Consider the following 19,178-nt stretch of genomic DNA (forward strand, 5'->3'; position numbering starts at 1 on the left):
CATGGGAACAATTGTTTTAAGTCTTTTGGTGTATAATTTTTCTGTATGCAATGAAGTAATTAACCTACAGTAAATGAATTCTATCTGTACAGCACTTTGTTGCAATTGCTGTTGTTTTAAAGTGCTTTATAAATAAAGTAGTAGTAGTAGTAGAATTTAGTACTCTGAAATTATGCATCCAGCAACTATTTTTAAGACATCTGACACATAATATTTTCTTTAGCAGTGAATTTATAGTTTAACTTATATAATTTATACATTATTCCTGGCAGGCTGCATAATATGTCTTTTTTTGCAAGATGAAAAACTGCAGTTCCTCTTTTGAAGACTCCAGAAGGAAGTTAATCCCAAAGGCGGAATGAAAGATGGACTAACTCAGACATCAGCCAGTGTTGGATATGTGCATTCAAATCTTCAGTGTTTTAAAGAATAAATACACCACTTTTTTAGATTATGTATTATTTCAATATAGATGATTTACATTCATTTCAACCTTCGTTGTATCATTTTAAATTTTTAACAAACAATTTTGTTTGTCTGAAAACCCCGCCCCCATGTTGATGATGTATTACCATGTATCTCTTGGATAGCCAGGCCATGATTCTCCATCTTGTTAGTGTATTTGACCGTGGATCTCAGAATATATCAACATCAAGTTTCTTGTGTTTTTGCGATATGTATTCAATTTTGCTCATTCGAAAATGTCTGAGCGACCAAGGAAAGATGGGGCACACTCTGTGCTGCTGGAACCGCGACAAGTCAAAGCTAAAGGACAATATTGGAGTGTTTGAGTTCCCAAGTCCAGCGAGGTCACCGGAGCGGCATTGATTTGGGTGCGACCAAGCGAAATCTGCCTGCTATTAAGGTTGTGTTTAAGCCAGGGACTTCAAGGTTTTGTGCTGCACATTATGATGCATCACATTATGATGCATCTGCAGTATCAAGCCTGCAGTACAGATGAAATTCACAGACAACAAACTTGCTGGTTGAGAAAGTTCCTCCAAACTCAGAACTGGTGGTACCCACAAATTTGGAAGGGGTTTCACTGTGCTGGCAAGAATTTTGACCACACAATTTGTGCATTTAAGATTTCCCATTTCACGACTCCTGCATGTGTAGTACGATCAGTTTAGCTACCAGTTATGAAAATTTGATTGCTTTGCCAAAAAAAGTGGTATTTCCACCAGTCTCATCAACCTCTGAAGTGTCACATGGTGAAATTAAAAGGTAAGGTGCTGATAAAGGCAGCTTTCAATGGTAGAAAGTACTTTTTGATTTTCCAGTTCATCATTGATTAAATCAACTGACAAGAATCACTTTCACTTTGACTTTTTTTTGAGAAAGGTCCGATACATCGCTGATCTGCACACTGTCTGTGCTCTTTTGTTTGATTGTATGCACAGTAACATGTCATCAATGGGAGACGGCACAGGTTTTAGCAGGCGACTGCGGGCATAAAAAACAGCTTCTCCTCATCAATTGATCATCAGCCAAAATAACATTGTTGTTGTTTCTAGGCATGATTTACAATACATCTATGCAAAGTAGTACACTGGTAATGTGCTTATCTTTTAGCTGCCACCATGTTGTTGTTGTCAGACTAATTGCATGTTGTGAATCTGTCTGCATTAATAATTTAGATGGCAGTTACTTCCAAAGGTTCTCCAGTCTGTCTGAGACTGGTCCTCTCACCAAATGTGGACAAATTCAAGCAGGAAACCAGTTTTTCCGAGTCACAGTGTGGTCTGTATCCTGTTTTTACTCTGAGTCAGAACAGACATAAAATACCAGAATTTCACGCCCCAAAACTGAAGTACAAACTTCTGTTCACAGTGAGCCACAATATTATTAAAATGACTGAATAATACTAAAACAACTAAAAATTCTCCAACAACAGCAGGCACACAACGAACAGGTGATGCACACGCACACCTGCTGCCGACTTTTACAAAATATTTTTGGCTGTATGAAGCTGATTTTTCATTGTTCTTGTGTCCAGAAGTTAGTTAGGTCCCCATAACATTACCAACAGATTTATGTCCTCACAGTGTAAGCAATCCAGTACTCTCACACACACACACACACACACACACACACACACACACACACACACACACACACACACACACACACACACACACACACACACACACACACACACACACACTAGGTTAACTCTCCTCCAGTCCTCAGTGAATTAGACTTTGAAAGAATCAATCTATCATCCAGGGATTCTCTCCAGCAGCAGAGAGAATGTATTTCCAGAAACCTACACACACGCACACACACGCACACACACACACACACACACACACACACACGCACACACACACACTTTTTCTCTGGGTGACCTACCCTCTTGTCTTTGAAGTAGTATGGGTCGATGTCTTCCAGGGGAACGCCCACCAGATGAGATGGGATGTCAGCGAAGATGCGCGGCAGCTGTTTTCCTGCCTCCAGATCAGGCCGGGGCTGGGGGAGCTCCACATCGCCCAGGTCCTGATGCACACACAAAGGCACACACCTGAAATCTGCCTGCTGATGCAGTCTCACTTCTTTATTTTCAGGTTTACCTCCACCATCTCACCCCAGTTGTAGCTGTGAGCTGCACGTGTGCATACGTACCTCCTGGTACTGCTTGTTGCGTCGGGCCTCCTCCTGGGCAATGCGCTGCTCGATGGCCGCCAGGGAGTCCGGCGTGAAGCGCTGAAAGCTCTCTGGTCCCATTGGAAACACACAGCCAGCCATCTTCTCATCCTGATCCTGCTGCTGACTGGCCCAGTATACCAGCTGCACACACAGGGGACTGGGGTTAGCTATGAAAAATGACTTCCAGTCTGAAACTTCCAGTTTGACCATAGTAATCAAATCTTTTCTCTCACACAACCTGCAGAATCAAATCCTAAATTACACAGAATACACTGCAACAACACTACTACCAAAAACCCAACAGAGCTGCTGGAGGTATCATCTTGATACTGCTGATGCTTCCTTCATGCTTTGTTCACTAATTCACAGGAAAAATGTTTGTAATGTTTCAGCCAATCAGAGCAGAGACTGATCCAGCTCACAGGTTAGTTAGGTTTAAATTAAATTTGATGAATATTAATGAAACTAAATTAGAGCCAGTTTGTTTCCAAATGTGAAAAATACCAGGAGAACATTACGTGATGACACACACATTTCTGACACATTTGAACCCTGACCTTGAACCCTGAGCTGACACAGTGTCCAGATAAAACTCCTATTTTTTATTTTTAATACCTGAAATGCGAGGCTTTAAAAATGATTAGCAGCATGGCAGGAAGAAAAAAAAAAAAAAACCACTGTAATAAGGAAGAGAAGCAAAAGAAGTCAAATAGAAGAGGAGGAGGAAGGAGAGGGTGGAGATGGGGGATTAGAATATGATGAAGAAAGAGGAGGAGGATGAGATGAAGAAGTGAGAGATATGAGAACCTCTCATCCATCCAAGAAACAAACACAGAACGATATGATGAACATTTGCAGATGTTTTTGTGTTGACCCCATGAATCTAAATCTAATATTTACTTTTTTTTTATGCTCCATTTTTGGTCTCCAGCAGGACAAATCTGCCCTCTGTCTTCACTAACTGCGTCTGCTGAATGTATCATTTCCATGTTGTATGAAAATGATTAAAAAAACAGCTGTATGACACAAACTGCTTATGTAACAATGACTGGATTTGTTTTGTTTTTAGATTTGGAGTCACTGTCTGTGAAGAGGTCACTGAGCATGTTCAAATCTACTTTAGTGTGTTTTTCAATCTGTATACATTAATTAGTTCAGTAAATGACATTAATATAAGTTAATGAAGAGCATAATGAAAACTTTTAAATCACATTGAGCTCATTTCTACTGTTAATACTCTTTTATTTAACTCATGCCATGTACATAATTTTATTTTTATTTCAGTTTCATTTCAAGTAATCGGTCACATTATGACAGTGTTCACTCACCAAGCACGTTAAAATTAAGGAACACTGTAATTTCTATATTTTTATGATAATGGAGCTACAAGTAAAGCAAAAGCAGCCCCCTCTTTGCGTCTAAACTGATGACAAAAAACACTTGTTGAGTATATTTTGAATCCTCGAGTCATGAGCTGAGGAGCGTTTGATTCGAGTGCCTGGAGTGTCTCTGCGTGTTGGGATGGAGCCATGATTGAACGGCTTCTTCGCCAGCAGGATGATTACGTCCTCTGAGATGGTGCTCTGCTGCTCAGGACAACCCCCAGCTTCACCTCGCTCATCAGCAGCTGCTTGGGCCCTGTTAAAGGGCAGCAATCAGCCTGAAAAACCCTCCATGATTGACTTCTACCTGATGAAGCTCAATCACACCTGTCTGCACGCATCCTCCCGCTCTGCTCAACACCTCAGTGGTGTCAACAGCTGCACAAGGTGTTTTACAAATAACCAGTTATGACTCTACTGTATATAACACTGGGTCAACAGGAGCATAATGTTCCCTTTTGGTCTGTTTCTTCTACTTAGATCCAGGTAAGAAAATCCTGACACTCATTTTCTGTTGCTACATGATGACAGCTTGTTTCCAAATCCAGCGTCATAAAGAAATCATCCCAGTTTGCTGTGGAAGAAGTGGACTAGTCTGCAGAGAGCACCAACCTCAGCTCTATCAAAAGCACCAACTGATCACTCAACAAAGGGACCAGAACTCATTAATGCTCTACAAGCTGCATGGTGACAAATCCCTGATGAAGAAGACAGAAATACAGAGACCAATCTCCTCTCCAACAATCAATAAATCAATCAAATACTATATTGATCCCTCATGGGACCATTCATGGCAAGCAAGGACAGTAGCACATTAAACAATTAACTCACTCACAGAAGACTGCAAATTTACACTATGAAGGCCTTTATTTGGAGGCTGCAGTGCTCTTAGGGACATTATTTAATTCCTCCAATAATGTTCTAAGGTACCAAATAAAATAATTAAAGTTAAATATTATTATACTGTCGAAAAAAGAGGAATTGGATTTGCATGAGCCAACCTCTAGTTATAATGGCTCACAGTGGGAGAGGACCCATAGCAGGACAATGAATCAGGTCTAAATCTTGATTCAATGCTGGCTTTTAGTGATTAATGAAAACAAGATAATTCAATTCAATTCAATTCAATTTTATTTATATAGCACCAAATCACAACAAACAGTCGCCTCAAGGCACTCCGCATTGCGGATCAGGACTATTCCATGTAGCTACCATCTGCACCCACACTCATGGCTACCCTCTCTACCAGATAACCCCTTTTCTCCCCCAGCACCTCCACCAATTCTCTTTATGGTTTTTGCCATAACCAAGCTCCCCTATAGGAGGGAAAGATTTCAAAACTTAAACTATAACATCAGGTTTAGAGTGAAGGAAGTCAATGAGGCAAAGGGGAAAGAAGGCAAGGTCCAAAAATCCAAACTTCAGTAAAATGTTCTCACAGGAGTACACAACAGGAAACCATGAGGAAACACAGTGGGAATGTACTTCATAGTGAGGTGAGGAATGCTGGAGGTATCTAAAGGAGTAAATGGTGGTACAGAATCCAGTCCTTCATCCATCTTAATAACTTACATTTAAATGTACTCAGTGAAGGAGACATTTGTAATTGCTTTTTCAGATATACATCTATTTAAAGTATGTTTAATAACCCAGATAAAATTGATATTGTTTATAGTGTAGCTGTAAGTTAAAGCCAATGGAGTGAAGTCTGCTGGAGCTGGAAATCCACGGCATACCTGCCCAGGTACTAATGGCCAGCTTAGAGAGAGTGATTTCTACAAGGCCACCTCACACAAATACATAGGAAGACTGCCATTTATCACTGCATTTGTGTCTATATCCATGTATACAGTCTGATAATTATGGGAAGTCCAAATAATGAAGTGTAGACTGACAAAAGCATCTCATTGAACTCATAAATGGGCCAATCGAGTATAGGGTTACACTGAGAGCTCGAAGAGAGCAACACTGAGTGTGTGTGTGTGTGTGTGTGTGTGTGTGTGTGTGTATGTGTATGTGTGTGTGTGTGTGTGTGTGTGTGTGTGTGTGTGTGTGTGTGTGTGTGTGTGTATGTGTGTGTGTGTCCAGGCCATCTGCCTTGGATCCTAATTGAATGATTAGACAGGCCTCATTTTTCAACCCTTCATGCATTTATTCTTCACAGCTCCTAAATCTGATTTCTGAAGTGTGTGTGTGTGTGTGTGTGTGTGTGTGTGTGTGTGTGTGTGTGTGTGTGTGTGTGTGTGTGTGTGTGTGTGTGTGTGTGTGTGTGTGTGTGTTTGTGTGTGTGTCTGTCCACATCAAAGGAAAATCTAGCTCTGTTTTCCATTCTTATCAAAAGCTGTCATCCACTCAGTCTCTCTCTCTCTCTCTCTCTCTCTCTCTCTCTCTCACACACACACACACACACACACACACACACACACACACACACACACACACACACACACACACACACACACACCCCTATGTCAAGTACAGTAGGTCCTGATGAGCTGCTCTGTCCTGGTTTCCATTCAACTCCATCACTTGGTCACGTACACAATTATTTGTACCATGAGATCTGTCAGAACCTCCCAGCTGAGAGAAAAAAATTCCCAGCGTCGAGCTGCGATAAATCGGCAAGGCTGCAACATGACAAAATCAATTAAATCTCAACCTGGTCTCATAAAAAACCCTGAAAGCATCATGAAAAATGCTTTCGTGGTGCTTTCAGGAAGTTTGCTCATGTTCATGGACAAAAATTGTTACTTTTTTCATGACAGTCATCAGGAATTTGTAAGTAATTATTTCCATGAGGAGTACATTTTGTGTCTGTAGCATACACACCATGGGGACCCTAGAATGCAGAGGTTTAAAAGAAGAAACAACCAATGAGTTTAAACCCAAACCAGCTTTTTCTAAACCTAACCAGGAAAAGAGGAAAATCAGAAGTTTACTGTAGACCAGACCACAGGAATCGACACCCAGTAACTTCATGAACAAACTTAAACTTTGCAAACTTTAGACCAATCCTCACAGACTAGCAAGGCTAGTGAGACTAGCAAAAATATGGTTAAAAGACAGTAAAATTCAGCAACTTGTGGCATCAAGAGGTGAAATAAAGATCTCATAAATGAGAGGTGAGCAGCTGAAGCCACTACCTTATGTGGTTGTGGTTGTGTCCACCAACTACAAACCATCAGATAAGGCCATGAGTAATGAGCGAATCATTCCCAGACTAAGGAGTTTAAGTATCTCAAGATCTTGGGCTTCATCTTCAGCTGGAGATGGAGTCCTGCATTAATGCAGGAACCAGACCAATGCGGGGAAGAGAGAGCTGAGTGTGAAGGTCAGTCTTCCATTTGAACCCTCACCCTCACTTTATTAGCTCAATGTAGTGACCAAAAGAATGAGAACTCAGCTTTAGAGGAGCTCATTCATGTCAAAAAGAACCTGCTAATGGTGGTTCAGATGTTTAGTGAGGATACCTCCTTATGACACTCTCTGGGAGGTTTTCCGGACAGGCCAACCTAGGAGAAAGTCCTAGGTTGAATTTAATGGAGGGATCACCTAACTGGTGAGTATTTCAATTTGCCATCAGGATGAATGGGGAAACAGTGCTTGGGAAGGAGACATTTGTAATATCATACTTGGCTTGCTATAGTACAGCCACAACATATTTCCAGATCAGCCAAAAAAAAAAAAAGGGACGTAGTCTACCTATTTCCAGCTCCATGTTTTTATTCTTGGACTGTACTGGAGCAGCTTTATATGATCCGTAGAAGATAACTTGCTTCCCTCAATCTTCTGTCTGAAAAAAGCCATTTTAGCTCCTCTCTCTTTAAGCTAACCTTCTACTGATCTTTCTTCTGAGGTGTTTGAAGCTACTTTGCCTGAGATGACTGTATCTGATGACTGAGACATCCTCTTTCTATGACATCATACAGATCCATCAGTAGGAAAACTGATCTAAGCTGAGCAGTTAGAGAAGTCTGAAGCCTGAGTTCTTGGTTCACAGAGATTATTTCCACATACATTGACCTCATTATTAAAAGAATTGGCCATGTTTTTAACATGAACATCCACTATTGCAACAGAAAACATGTATTAAACAAGGAAAATTAGGCCAAGGCCAAATGTCTACGCTCTGAATGTGCCTCAAAAATACAATTCATGTCTAATCTCACTGCATTCAGCCTGTAATCTTATCTCAGACACCTGACTGTCAGCTCCTAATTTTAACCCTGTTGTGAATGAAAGCTGTCAGAAGCATGTGTTTTATGAATGATTCATAACGGTAAATTACATCAAGAGGGTCCGAAAATGTTCCACAGCCTGAGTCACACAGCTTTCTGAGGACCTTTTAAGACCACACAATTGTTTCCAGCAACGTTTTGATGAACTCAGACATTTATTGTACTTTATTTATAATCAGAGGAACATTCAGCTCTGAAATTACTAGGCGGGGGAACCATTAAATGCAGTGACTGGTCAAATATGACTTTTAGACAACATGACTAAAATGTACTAAGAAGCAAAGACCAAATACTGGATATGACTATATTAGTATGTTCTTTCCTCTTTGGTTCCCATTTTTTCTTCTCAGATATTTTAACACCTTTTTATGCCTCTTTTCTGAAGCTACATCCTTCTTTGGCTTCCTCATTGTCTTGGACCTCCTTCAAGCCTTTTCTTTACCTTCTTTTTCCCTCCTGTCCTTTTCTGTTTCCCTTTACTACCTTCTTCCATGTCCTTTCACATTCTGAAAAAAGAGGCAGGGTGCACTGCAGATGAGCCAACACAGTAAAAGTCCTACAAGCTGCTCTTCTGATCTTTCAAGACTTCTGGCCATTTTTCCAGGCATTTCTCTTAAAGAATGCTCTAATTGGCATCACAGGAAAATATTTCTTCAGAGTCAGACAGACTAATATGTTTAATGTCACCCTTCTTTCAGACACTAACCAGCCTCCAAACTGCTTCCAGCAGCTTCAGGCTAAACCACAATAAACTGCTACGAATTTCAAATGACTGAACATATGGTTGCATATCAGTTGCTCTGCAGAGCTTCAACTGTGTTTCATGTTTTTAATTATGTTACTTACTCATGTTTCTTTGCATTGTTGTTTACCACTAATTCTGTGTTATGGCCTCACAATGCTTAATGGTGATGCTACTGTATGCTGCAATCCCCTTGTTAAGTGATGATGTGCGTCAGTGCATGCTTCAGAATAGAATCACTCTTGGGAAACTCAGATTTCAGTGTGGACATTAAGCTTAAGATCAGGACTTTTTCACAGTGAGAACCCATGCAGCAATGTGTTAAGGACTAACCTCGACATTTTTTTGGCTGAAGTTTGGTCCGTTTTTAGGGGTTTACATGATGGCGTTTATCTATGCCCATCAGGGACCCTCAACATGAAATTTATTTGTGCTAATGTGTTTATATTTGCCCAACTGTAGGTCTGCACCTAACATTTATCAACCCTCCAAATGTCGCTGTTAGTTTTCTATCATACAGCAGTGCCGTATGTTTTAGTTTTGTATAAATTATCAGTCAGAACATGGAATATCATCATGGAAACATCTAAACCCACTAAACTTTCTAAATCCTCTTTTTCATTTTGTTTGCTTTGGAAAGGGTAGGAGCATTCAGTCCTAGAAATGGGTTATCCACTTAAGACGTGGATAACAGTGCAACTTTACTTACAATGCAGAACAGTGCAGTATCACTTTTCCTCATGCTAATCATGATGTTTCCTACTCTGGTCAACTGGTCTTTCTTGGTGGGTTTCCTCCAACAGGTCAAAGATTTGCACACTGGTGTAATCAGTGATTTAAACTTAATGGAGGTTTGAGAGGTCAGTAAGTCTAGATACACACAAGCCAGCAAGTGAATGAAGGATAATATGTATATTATTATTATATGCATATATAAAATAAAATAACCCAAATTTGTACCTTTTTAAAAGTCAGTTTTGTATGAGATATTTAAACCTCTGTGATGTATAAACCACAGTGACAAGCTGTTTTACCAGTAAAGGTACAATAAGGTCTTCACATTAGCATTTAGCTGTCTTACTCAAGAACAATCTGAGGCTTCAATTCCGTTATGACACAACTACAGACACCAGTTGTGAAACAGGAAGACGGGCGAGACTGGATTAATTTCTGGGTCACCACACCAACACAGACAACCCACCAACCAAACAAGCGTTGCCCTCAGGAAGGACACACACACATGCAAATATGCATGAGGAAAGTCACATTCAAGCACAAACATGCAAACAGGCTCTGCAGCTTTTACATTAGGGTGGAAACAAAGTTTAAATAAACCTGCAGCTACAAAACACCTCCAGTTCATTTCATACATGTTTACTGATCAGACAGGAGTGTTAAGGGGCTTGGGGGGGCCATACCCTGCTGTAAGTCGCCTCACACTAACAGGTCCCTCTTTGAAACCATCACAGACACCACTAACTATATTTACTGCTGGTAAATTCACTAAATGCAATGCTTATTGTTAGATCACTTTAATGTCCTTAAAGTGTTCTCAAACCCACTGCTTCTGCTTTTTATTTCAAAAATAATGTTTCAGAGAAAAAAATCTAAAGTCAGCGGCAGCCTGATCAGTTCTGTCATTACCTCAGGGTTTGCGGTGGAGAGCTGGGGCTCGACATGATGGTGCATCCTCAGAGTAAATCACTGAAGCTGAAGTTAAAATGGTGATGAAGTGACGTTCTGTGGTGCTTTAAAATAGTTCAAATATAAACAGTAAATAAATAAAAGTAATAAGAAACTTCCAGTGCCTAAAATGAGAATCCTTTCTTAGAGTAATGCTCATCCAAAACACCACAATTAAAATTTAAACTTCTTGGATACAAATTCCTGAATGATCAGGACCCATCATATGTTAAAAACCTCATAGTATCATAGAGTATTACTCCAGAAAAGCTGGGCTTCCTTTTAGTATAAATTAATGTATAATGCTTTCTAAAGATCTTTTGACTTCATGACTAGTCTCGTCTTACAAGCAAGTCTTTGACTTATTTTTAGTGCAGTGTCTGCTCATGAGGAAATAAGCCAGGTTATTTTGTTTAAGCTACAATTTATAGATGTCCCCAAAACACATCACATACACGTAAAGTGTCAGTTTTTCAAAGAGGACGGCTAGAAGGATACACTGTGAATGTGAGCTCTTTAAACGTGGCCCTGCAGACTGCAGCGTTCCCGAGAAGCACTCATCCAAACAGCATGACTGAAGTAGTTTGCGAGAGGAAACCAAAGACAATGAATAAATAAAATGAAATAAAACACATGCACCTATCTTTGAGTTTTCAACCATCACAGGCAGGAATTTCTTTAAACATTTGAACATTTTCTCCAGCTTCAAAGCTCCAGCACAGAAAACCAACCAGAAAACCACTCTGCACAATAAAGTTTTAAAAAGCAGTGGGGACACATTTATACACACCTGAAAACAAACACCTGTGCAGTTATACAACATGATTTCAGTTTGTTACAGACCCACACTAATGTGCAAAGCAGCCTGAAAAACAACAGAATGCTCCTTTAGTGAGTTTCTCCTCCTTATTTCCATTTTTCAGACATTCATCAACCTTGTGTGCATACGTGTGTGTGTGTGTGTGTGCGCGCGTGTGTGTGTGTGTTCACTTGGTGTAGGTGCATGCATATTCTGGCCTCCTTTATTTCCATACCATTTCAGCTATTCATCAGATACAGTATGTGCCTCTGTGCACACCCTGCTGTGTGTGTGTGTGTGTGTGTGTGTGTGTGTGTGTGTGTGTGTGTGTGTGTGTGTGTGTGAGTGTGAGTGAGCAGAATAGCCACACGCTTGGCTTGCTCTTTTCCCCTTCGAGCGTTTCTTCCAACCTCTGGCAAGCTACAAACTCTCTCTGTGTCTTTGTCTCCACATCCTGTCTGAAGCCTGTTTGTGAAATAGGGTCAAACTAAAACACCAAACCAAAAAAAAAGTCTGTGGTCTTAACAGAAATATGAAGTAAATATGCAGAATAAGGTGTTATTGTTCGTTTCAGGGGGTGCACCCCCGATGCTGTTGAGAATACAGAGGCTCATTAATGACAAAACTACACAAACTGCTGAGCTGTGAACAAACTGCGGATGGAGATTAGGCAGCATTTATGGACAGATTATTTAGAGCAGAGGGTGAAGGCTGAGTATAGACTGGAAGTGTGCATCTGGATCCAGGCTCACCATCCCGTCGGTACTGCTTATTTTCAGCTTTGTCAGTTCATAAACATTGCATGCAAATTCCAACTGAGAGCAGCCAAGCAAACTCCACTGGAATTCACCTGGAAGTGAAGTTTCATCTCCTTCTTACCTATATAAAGCTACTGCCCAATGAACATCAACATTTTGTCTGGAAGCTGACACACCTCCCCTCTTTGAATTTTACATTCTGAAAAAACTTAAAATACAGTGATACCTCCCTGAAAATCCACGAAGTAGCAGCACTATATTTATTATATATTTATTTTATTATATATGTATATTTTAAGGCTTTATAAACCTTTCCCACACTCCTATAAACCTTTCCCACTCTCTTACTACAACTTGAATGATGAAGATGATGAATAACATAGCTGAAGGTGGTACAGCATCTTCGCCCTCAGCCGTGACTTCCATTTCCGCTAAAGGCGTAGGTGTAACTTATCTCTTCGTCTGAGTGATGAACAGAGTTATGGGGTGTTACAGAAATACCTATATACTGCAAAATCCAACAATATAGTGAAAACACAGTGAAAAATAGTAATTTAAAAAAAAAAAAATGCGATACAGTGAAGCCGCAATAAGTGAACCGTGATGTAGCAAGGGATGACTGTACCAAAAAAAGTACTTAATTCTGCAGTCAAGTGTGGTCACACTGGAGTTGTCAGGATATCAGTTTTTACTACACGATAATCATGGTTAAAAGACCTCATGATTATGATATTAGCACCACATTCCTAGATTTATAGAAAAAATGTCAAATTCAGCTGTTAGACTTAGCTCCTCACGTCCTGCATTGCAGAGAATGACCGTCTTCATCAAACTATGTAGCTTCATCAGGTAATGTTCAGGTCTTCATCACAGCTTTTATTTTTCTCCAAGCGCTCAAGGGCACTTGGAGATATCCAAGTTGTTGCTGTCTTCGAGATCTGAGGGTTCTCCATTTAAGGGATGAGGTAGGCCAGTTGGAGACTTCTGTGAGCCACTTCTGCAGAGAACTTCTTCATTGGTGATGGAATAGTAGTAATACTGCATCTTGAGATTTCAGTGTAGGCACCTCTCCTAAAAGACATCAAGTTTCTTGTTGATACTACCTCACGTCTTCCAGATTTTGCTGCCATAAAAGGCAGTAGGTAACACAATGGCGGTAAGAAGGTGTTACTTGATCTTCAAGAAGGTGAATGGCAAGGACCAGATTCATGCTCCAAAAGTCTGGTGCTGCCTTCCCAGTGCAACACTTGGCATCTGCTCCCACACCTCTGTCTTTGGAGGTGTGGGACCTTGTCGCACTACCTAGGCAGGTGAATCTCCCTGCAGCTGCCTCAGTCTGATTGTCACTCCCCTTTTTTGGGCCACAACGTGTACATTCATGATCTCTGACTTATTAGTGCTGATCCTGGGTGTTAACGGTGTTAACCAGCTGTTCATGGCAGGTAAGGGCACTTCACAGGTCAGCAGCGATCGCCCACTGTTATAGGGTTAAGCTGCTTTATCCCATCTACAGTTGCTGCCTCTGCAAGCCACTAGCAACCCACCACCAATCCAGCTATAAAATACTGACTGAGGTAAACAAGAGCACCACTGAACATGTGTCAACACTTCATTTTTCAGAAAATTTGATCTCTGACCTTTAGCTTGAAGTTGAGGTTACTCAGATGCAAACTTGTCCAACAGTTTTAGTAGTTGCATCTATGGTGTGAATTTGAACATCCTCAGTCACATCAGTCTTGAGTTATGGCCAACCATAATGTTTTTGTGGAACAGATGCTGACACCAAGACCTTGACTTTTTCTGCAAAACAGCTGAGCTAATAAAGCCCCCACTCAGGACACAAACCCCACCCAACCTGCCTCCTTATGCAGACCTTGTCACTTTATTAACAGAAATGTTTGCTCTCAGACTTTTGTAGTGCATATATCTAATGCCAAAGGCCAACCTGAGTGTCATATACAGCTATTGTTATTAAAGAGATGACGTGGACTATAGTGGTGCAGCTTGTCGAACTCACTCTTTATTCTTCCAGTAACACCTCTGGATGTACAGCGCATGCTCACCAACAACTCCCGCACTACGGAAGCCTGTTGTGACATCTCACTACATCTCCCCTTTCCAGCAATAAGACACACATGCTTAACATTACATGGATGCTGTACACACATACTAACCAGTTAGAAAATAACATTTCTGAACACTAGGACATCGGGATAGACTGCCCTCAGTCCGCAGTAATGTAGGGATTATTCTGCCCTCAATAGTTACTGTTCCTACCACTAGTATAAATCAATTGAAAGTCTTTTGTCCTTTTAGAGAACAGCTCACAGCTCCAACATCTATAATAAGTCTTAGTTACAGCACTTTCTTTCTGAAAGTGCTGTAACTAAGTTTAAGGATCTAATTCCTTCATTGTTATGCTCTTCAGTGCCAACACAGTGCAGAGCAGCTACCTAAACTCTGCTCCCAGTGAGGTCGATTATCTCGTCAATAGTTTTACATCCTCACTGCGTATAACTTTGGATACTGTGGCTCCTCTGAAAAGGAAAGCTTCAAATCAGAAGTGCCTGACTCCGTGGTATAATTCACAAACGCACAGCTTAAAGCAGATAACCCGAAAGCTGGAGAGGGAATGGTGTCTCACTAAATTAGAAGATGCTCATTTAGCCTGGAAAAAGAGTTTGTTGCTCTATAATAAAGCCCTCCGTAAAGCTAGGACATCTTACTATTCATCATTAATTGAAGAAAATAAGAACAACCCCAGGTTTGTTTTCAGCACTGTAGCCAGGCTGACAAAGAGTCAGAGCTCTGTAGAGCCGAGTATTCCTTTCACGTTAACTAGTAGTGACTTCATGGATTTCTTTACAAATAAAATTTTAGAGATTAGAGAAAAAATTATTCATAACCATCTCAAAGATTATTCTTCATGTTCGGCTGCATTTAGCACTGCTGGTATTTGTTTAGACTCTTTTGCTCCAGTTGATCTTTCAGAGTTAACTTCAATAGTTACTTCCTCCAAACCAGCAACATGTTTGTTAGATCCCATTCCTACTAGACTGTTCAAAGAAGTCTTTCCAATTATTGATGCTTCAATCTTAAAAATGATCAATCAGTCTTTATTAGTTGGCTGTGTACCACAGACCTACAAGGTGGCTGTAATTAAACCTCTACTTAAAAAGCCATCACTTGACCCAGCTGTCTTAGCTAATTATAGGCCAATCTCCAACCTTCCTTTTCTCTCAAAGACTCTTGAAAGAGTAGTTGTAAAACAGCTAACTGATCATCTGCAGAGGAACGGTTTATTTGAAGAGTTTCAGTCAGGTTTCAGAATTCATCACAGTACAGAAACAGCATTAGTGAAGGTTACAAATGATCTTCTTACAGCCTCTGACAGTGGACTCATCTCTGTTCTTGTCCTGTTGGACCTCAGTGCAGCTTTTGATACTGTTGACCATAACATTTTATTACAGAGATTAGAGCTTGCTATAGGTATTAAAGGTACTGCACTGCAGTGGTTTGAATCATATTTATCTCATAGACTCCAATTTGTTCATGTAAACGGGGAGTCTTCTTCACACACTAAGGTTAATTATGGAGTTCCACAGGGTTCTGTGCTAGGACCAATTCTATTTACATTATACATGCTTCCCTTAGGCAGTATTATTAGAAAGCACTGCATCAATTTTCATTGTTATGGAGATGATACTCAGCTTTACCTATCAATGAAGCCAGATGACACACATCAATTAGTTAAACTGCAGGAATGTCTTAAAGATATTAAGGCCTGGATGACCTCTAATTTCCTGCTTCTAAATTCAGATCAAACTGAAGTTCTTGTACTCGGCCCCACAAATCTTAGAAACATGGTGTCTAACCAGATACTTACTCTGGATGGCATTACTTTGGCCTCCAGTAACACTGTGAGAAATCTTGGAGTCATTTTTGACCAGGATATGTCTTTCAATGCACATATTAAACAAATATGCAGGACCGCTTTTTTGCATTTGCGCAATATTTCTAAAATTAGAAACATCCTTTCTCAGAGTGATTCTGAAAAGCTCATTCATGCATTTATTACTTCTAGGCTGGATTATTGTAATTCATTATTATCAGGCTGTCCTAAAAGCTCCCTGAAAAGCCTTCATCTGATCCAAAATGCTGCAGCTAGAGTACTGACTATAAAGAGAGAGCAGATTTCTCCCATATTGGCTTCTCTTCATTGGCTCCCTGTTAAATCTAGAATAGAATTTAAAATTCTTCTCCTCACCTACAAGGTCTTGAATAATCAGGCACCATCTTATCTCAAAGACCTCATAGTACCATATCACCCCAACAGAGCACTTCGCTCTCAGACTGCTGGCTTACTTGTGGTTCCTAGGATACTTAAGAGTAGAATGGGAGGCAGAGCCTTCAGCTTTCAGGCACCTCTTCTGTGGAACCAGCTTCCAGCTTGGATTCGGGAGACAGACACCCTCTCTATTTTTAAGATTAGGCTTAAAACTTTCCTTTATGATAAAGCTTATAGTTAGGGCTGGATCAGGTGACCCTGAACCATCCCTTAGTTATGCTGCTATAGGCCTATGCTGTTGGGGGGTTCACATAATGCACTGTTTCTTCTCATTCACCTTATTTACTTTGTTTATACTCCACTCTACATTTAATCATTAATTGATATTAATCTCTGGCTCTCTTCCACAGCATGTCTTTCTCTCCCCTCAGCCCAACCGGTCGCGGCAGATGACTGCCCCTCCCTGAGCCTGGTTCTGCTGGAGGTTTCTTCCTGTTAAAAGGGAGTTTTTCCTTTCCACTGTCGCCAAGTGCTTGCTCATAGGGGGTCGTTTTGACTGTTGGGTTTTCTCTGTATTATTGTAGGGTCTTTACCCACAATACAAAGCGCCTTGAGGCGACAGTTTGTTGTGATTTGGCGCTATATAAATAAAATTGAATTGAATTGAATTGAAACTTTATAGTGTACCAGTACAACTTCACTTTAACCCTTTTTTATTTTTCCCTCTTTTTTTTTTTTTTAAACAAATCACTCTTCTATAGAAATAATAATAATAGAACTGTATGGCATGCAACAGGATTTGCCTTGTTAACCCCTGAATTTAGCAGAACAGTAAATTTAACAAATGTCTGAACTCAAGGTCTCACCTCTAAATATGTCAGTGAACCGGAACACATGAAATACAGGACTTTGAGTAACTAAGTGTCTCTGTACCTGAGAGGAATTCTCACTACTCTACCCCGGGATGTAACTTGTGAGCCCTTACATGGAGTGGAACCCTCCACCACCGGGCTCGACTGTCTCTGAGCAGGGCTTCTGGTCAGTTCCACTGGGGAACTGGGTGAATGCAGCTGATCCGATTGATCAGTGGACTGTGGGACGGCTTGCAGATGTCTCCGATTCTGTCGCAGCACAGCTCCATTCTCTGTCTCCACCAAATAGGATCGTGGCTCGTGGCATTTGGTGATGACTCTAGCTGGGGTTTTCCAACCTTTTTCCCCGTCCAGTTTTATTCTGACATCCTGTCCAGGTTGTAGTGTGGGAAGGGGTTGTGCAGAGTGACGGCGGTCATGAAAAAAACGATAAGCTGTCTTTGTCTGGTCGTCCTTCTGCTGAACCTGTTGCCTGTCCACCAGAGTAACTTGCAATTTGTCCTCCAGCATTGGAAGTGTAGTTCTAATCTTTCTTCCAGTCATAAGCAACGCAGGGCTCACACCTGTGGCAGCACTTGGGGTTGCTCTGTAGCACAACAGGGCGAGATGTGGGTCAGGCTGCTTCAGGATGTTTTTAGCAGTCTGAACTGCTCGTTCGGCAGCCCCGTTCGCCTGGGGATAATGGGGGCTAGAGGTCGTGTGCACAAATCCATACTCACGACAGAAGGCCTGGAACTCAGCAGATGAAAACTGAGTTGCATTGTCACTGACCAGTTCCAGTGGTATTCCCCACCTCACAAATATGCCCTTAAGTCGACAGATGCCATCACGGCTGGATATAGAAGGCAGGCGTGCTATTTCAATGTCTCTGGAATAATAGTCTGTCACGATGAGATAATTCTGTCCCTCAAACTCACACAGATCTGTAGCCATGCGCTGCCAGGGGCCCTCGGGCAGGGGCGTGGTCAGGAGAGGTTCACGCCTCTGGGTAGGTTTGTTTTCAACACAGAATTTGCACGATGACACTGTCTGTTTAATTTCGGCACTGATGCTCGGCCACCACACTGCCATCCTGGCACGTGCCCGGCACCGTGTTAGTCCCTGGTGTCCTTTATGCAAATCTGCCAACACTTCAGCTCTCTGTGCAGCAGGAATGACCAGCCGATCCTGATATAACACCAGTCCATCAGTTTCTGAGAGATGTGCTCTTGCAGAATAATAACGGTGCAGATGTGGGGACAGCCTTGTTTTGGGCGGCCATCCATTCCTGATGAAACCTGTAATCTGTTGCAGTTCATCATCAAGCTTAGTAGCCACACGGATCTTGCTGAGTCTTTCGGATGAGACAGGTGCATTCGCTACTATTGACTCTACATGTGCTTGTACTACATGATCTGTAGTCTCATCACTCACGTGTTTCTGCGGTCTCCTGGATAGTGTCGGCCACCACCAGCTGTTTCCCTGGAACATGTTCAGCTTCCACATTGAACCTTAAAAGGCGCATCAGGAGTCTCTGGCACCTTGGAGGGGCTTTGTCAAGGTCATATGTATTTATGAGCGGCACCAGTGGTTTGTGGTCTGTTTGCAGGCGGAAACTGTCCATTCCCTGAACGTAGCGTGCAAATCGTTCACACGCCCACACGCCCGCCAAACACTCCTTCTCGATTTGAGAGTATCTCCTCTCGGCATCCGAAAGCATGCGTGCCACCGGCTTTAAGCCGTCTTCGTGTTGTTGTAGTAGCGCTGCTCCTAAGCCGTAGCTGCTTG

General features: G+C 41.3%; 1 protein-coding gene across 1 annotated transcript in view; it reads right to left on the reverse strand.

Moving 5' to 3' along the window:
* The window catches only part of LOC115799203 (sodium channel protein type 4 subunit alpha-like), a 330,533-nt gene extending 312,051 nt beyond the window's left edge, over positions 1-18,482 (reverse strand). The window contains exons 1-3 of the mRNA XM_030756224.1: positions 17,490-18,482; positions 2,626-2,790; positions 2,356-2,499 (exon numbers count right to left, since the gene is read on the reverse strand). Coding sequence (XP_030612084.1) covers positions 2,356-2,499; positions 2,626-2,790; positions 17,490-18,482 — 1,302 coding nt within the window. The remainder of the gene's footprint in view (positions 1-2,355; positions 2,500-2,625; positions 2,791-17,489) is intronic.
* Positions 18,483-19,178: the final 696 nt, after the last annotated feature.

Source organism: Archocentrus centrarchus, chromosome 20 (assembly GCF_007364275.1).
Source record: "Archocentrus centrarchus isolate MPI-CPG fArcCen1 chromosome 20, fArcCen1, whole genome shotgun sequence".
NCBI classification, from domain to species: Eukaryota; Metazoa; Chordata; class Actinopteri; order Cichliformes; family Cichlidae; genus Archocentrus; species Archocentrus centrarchus.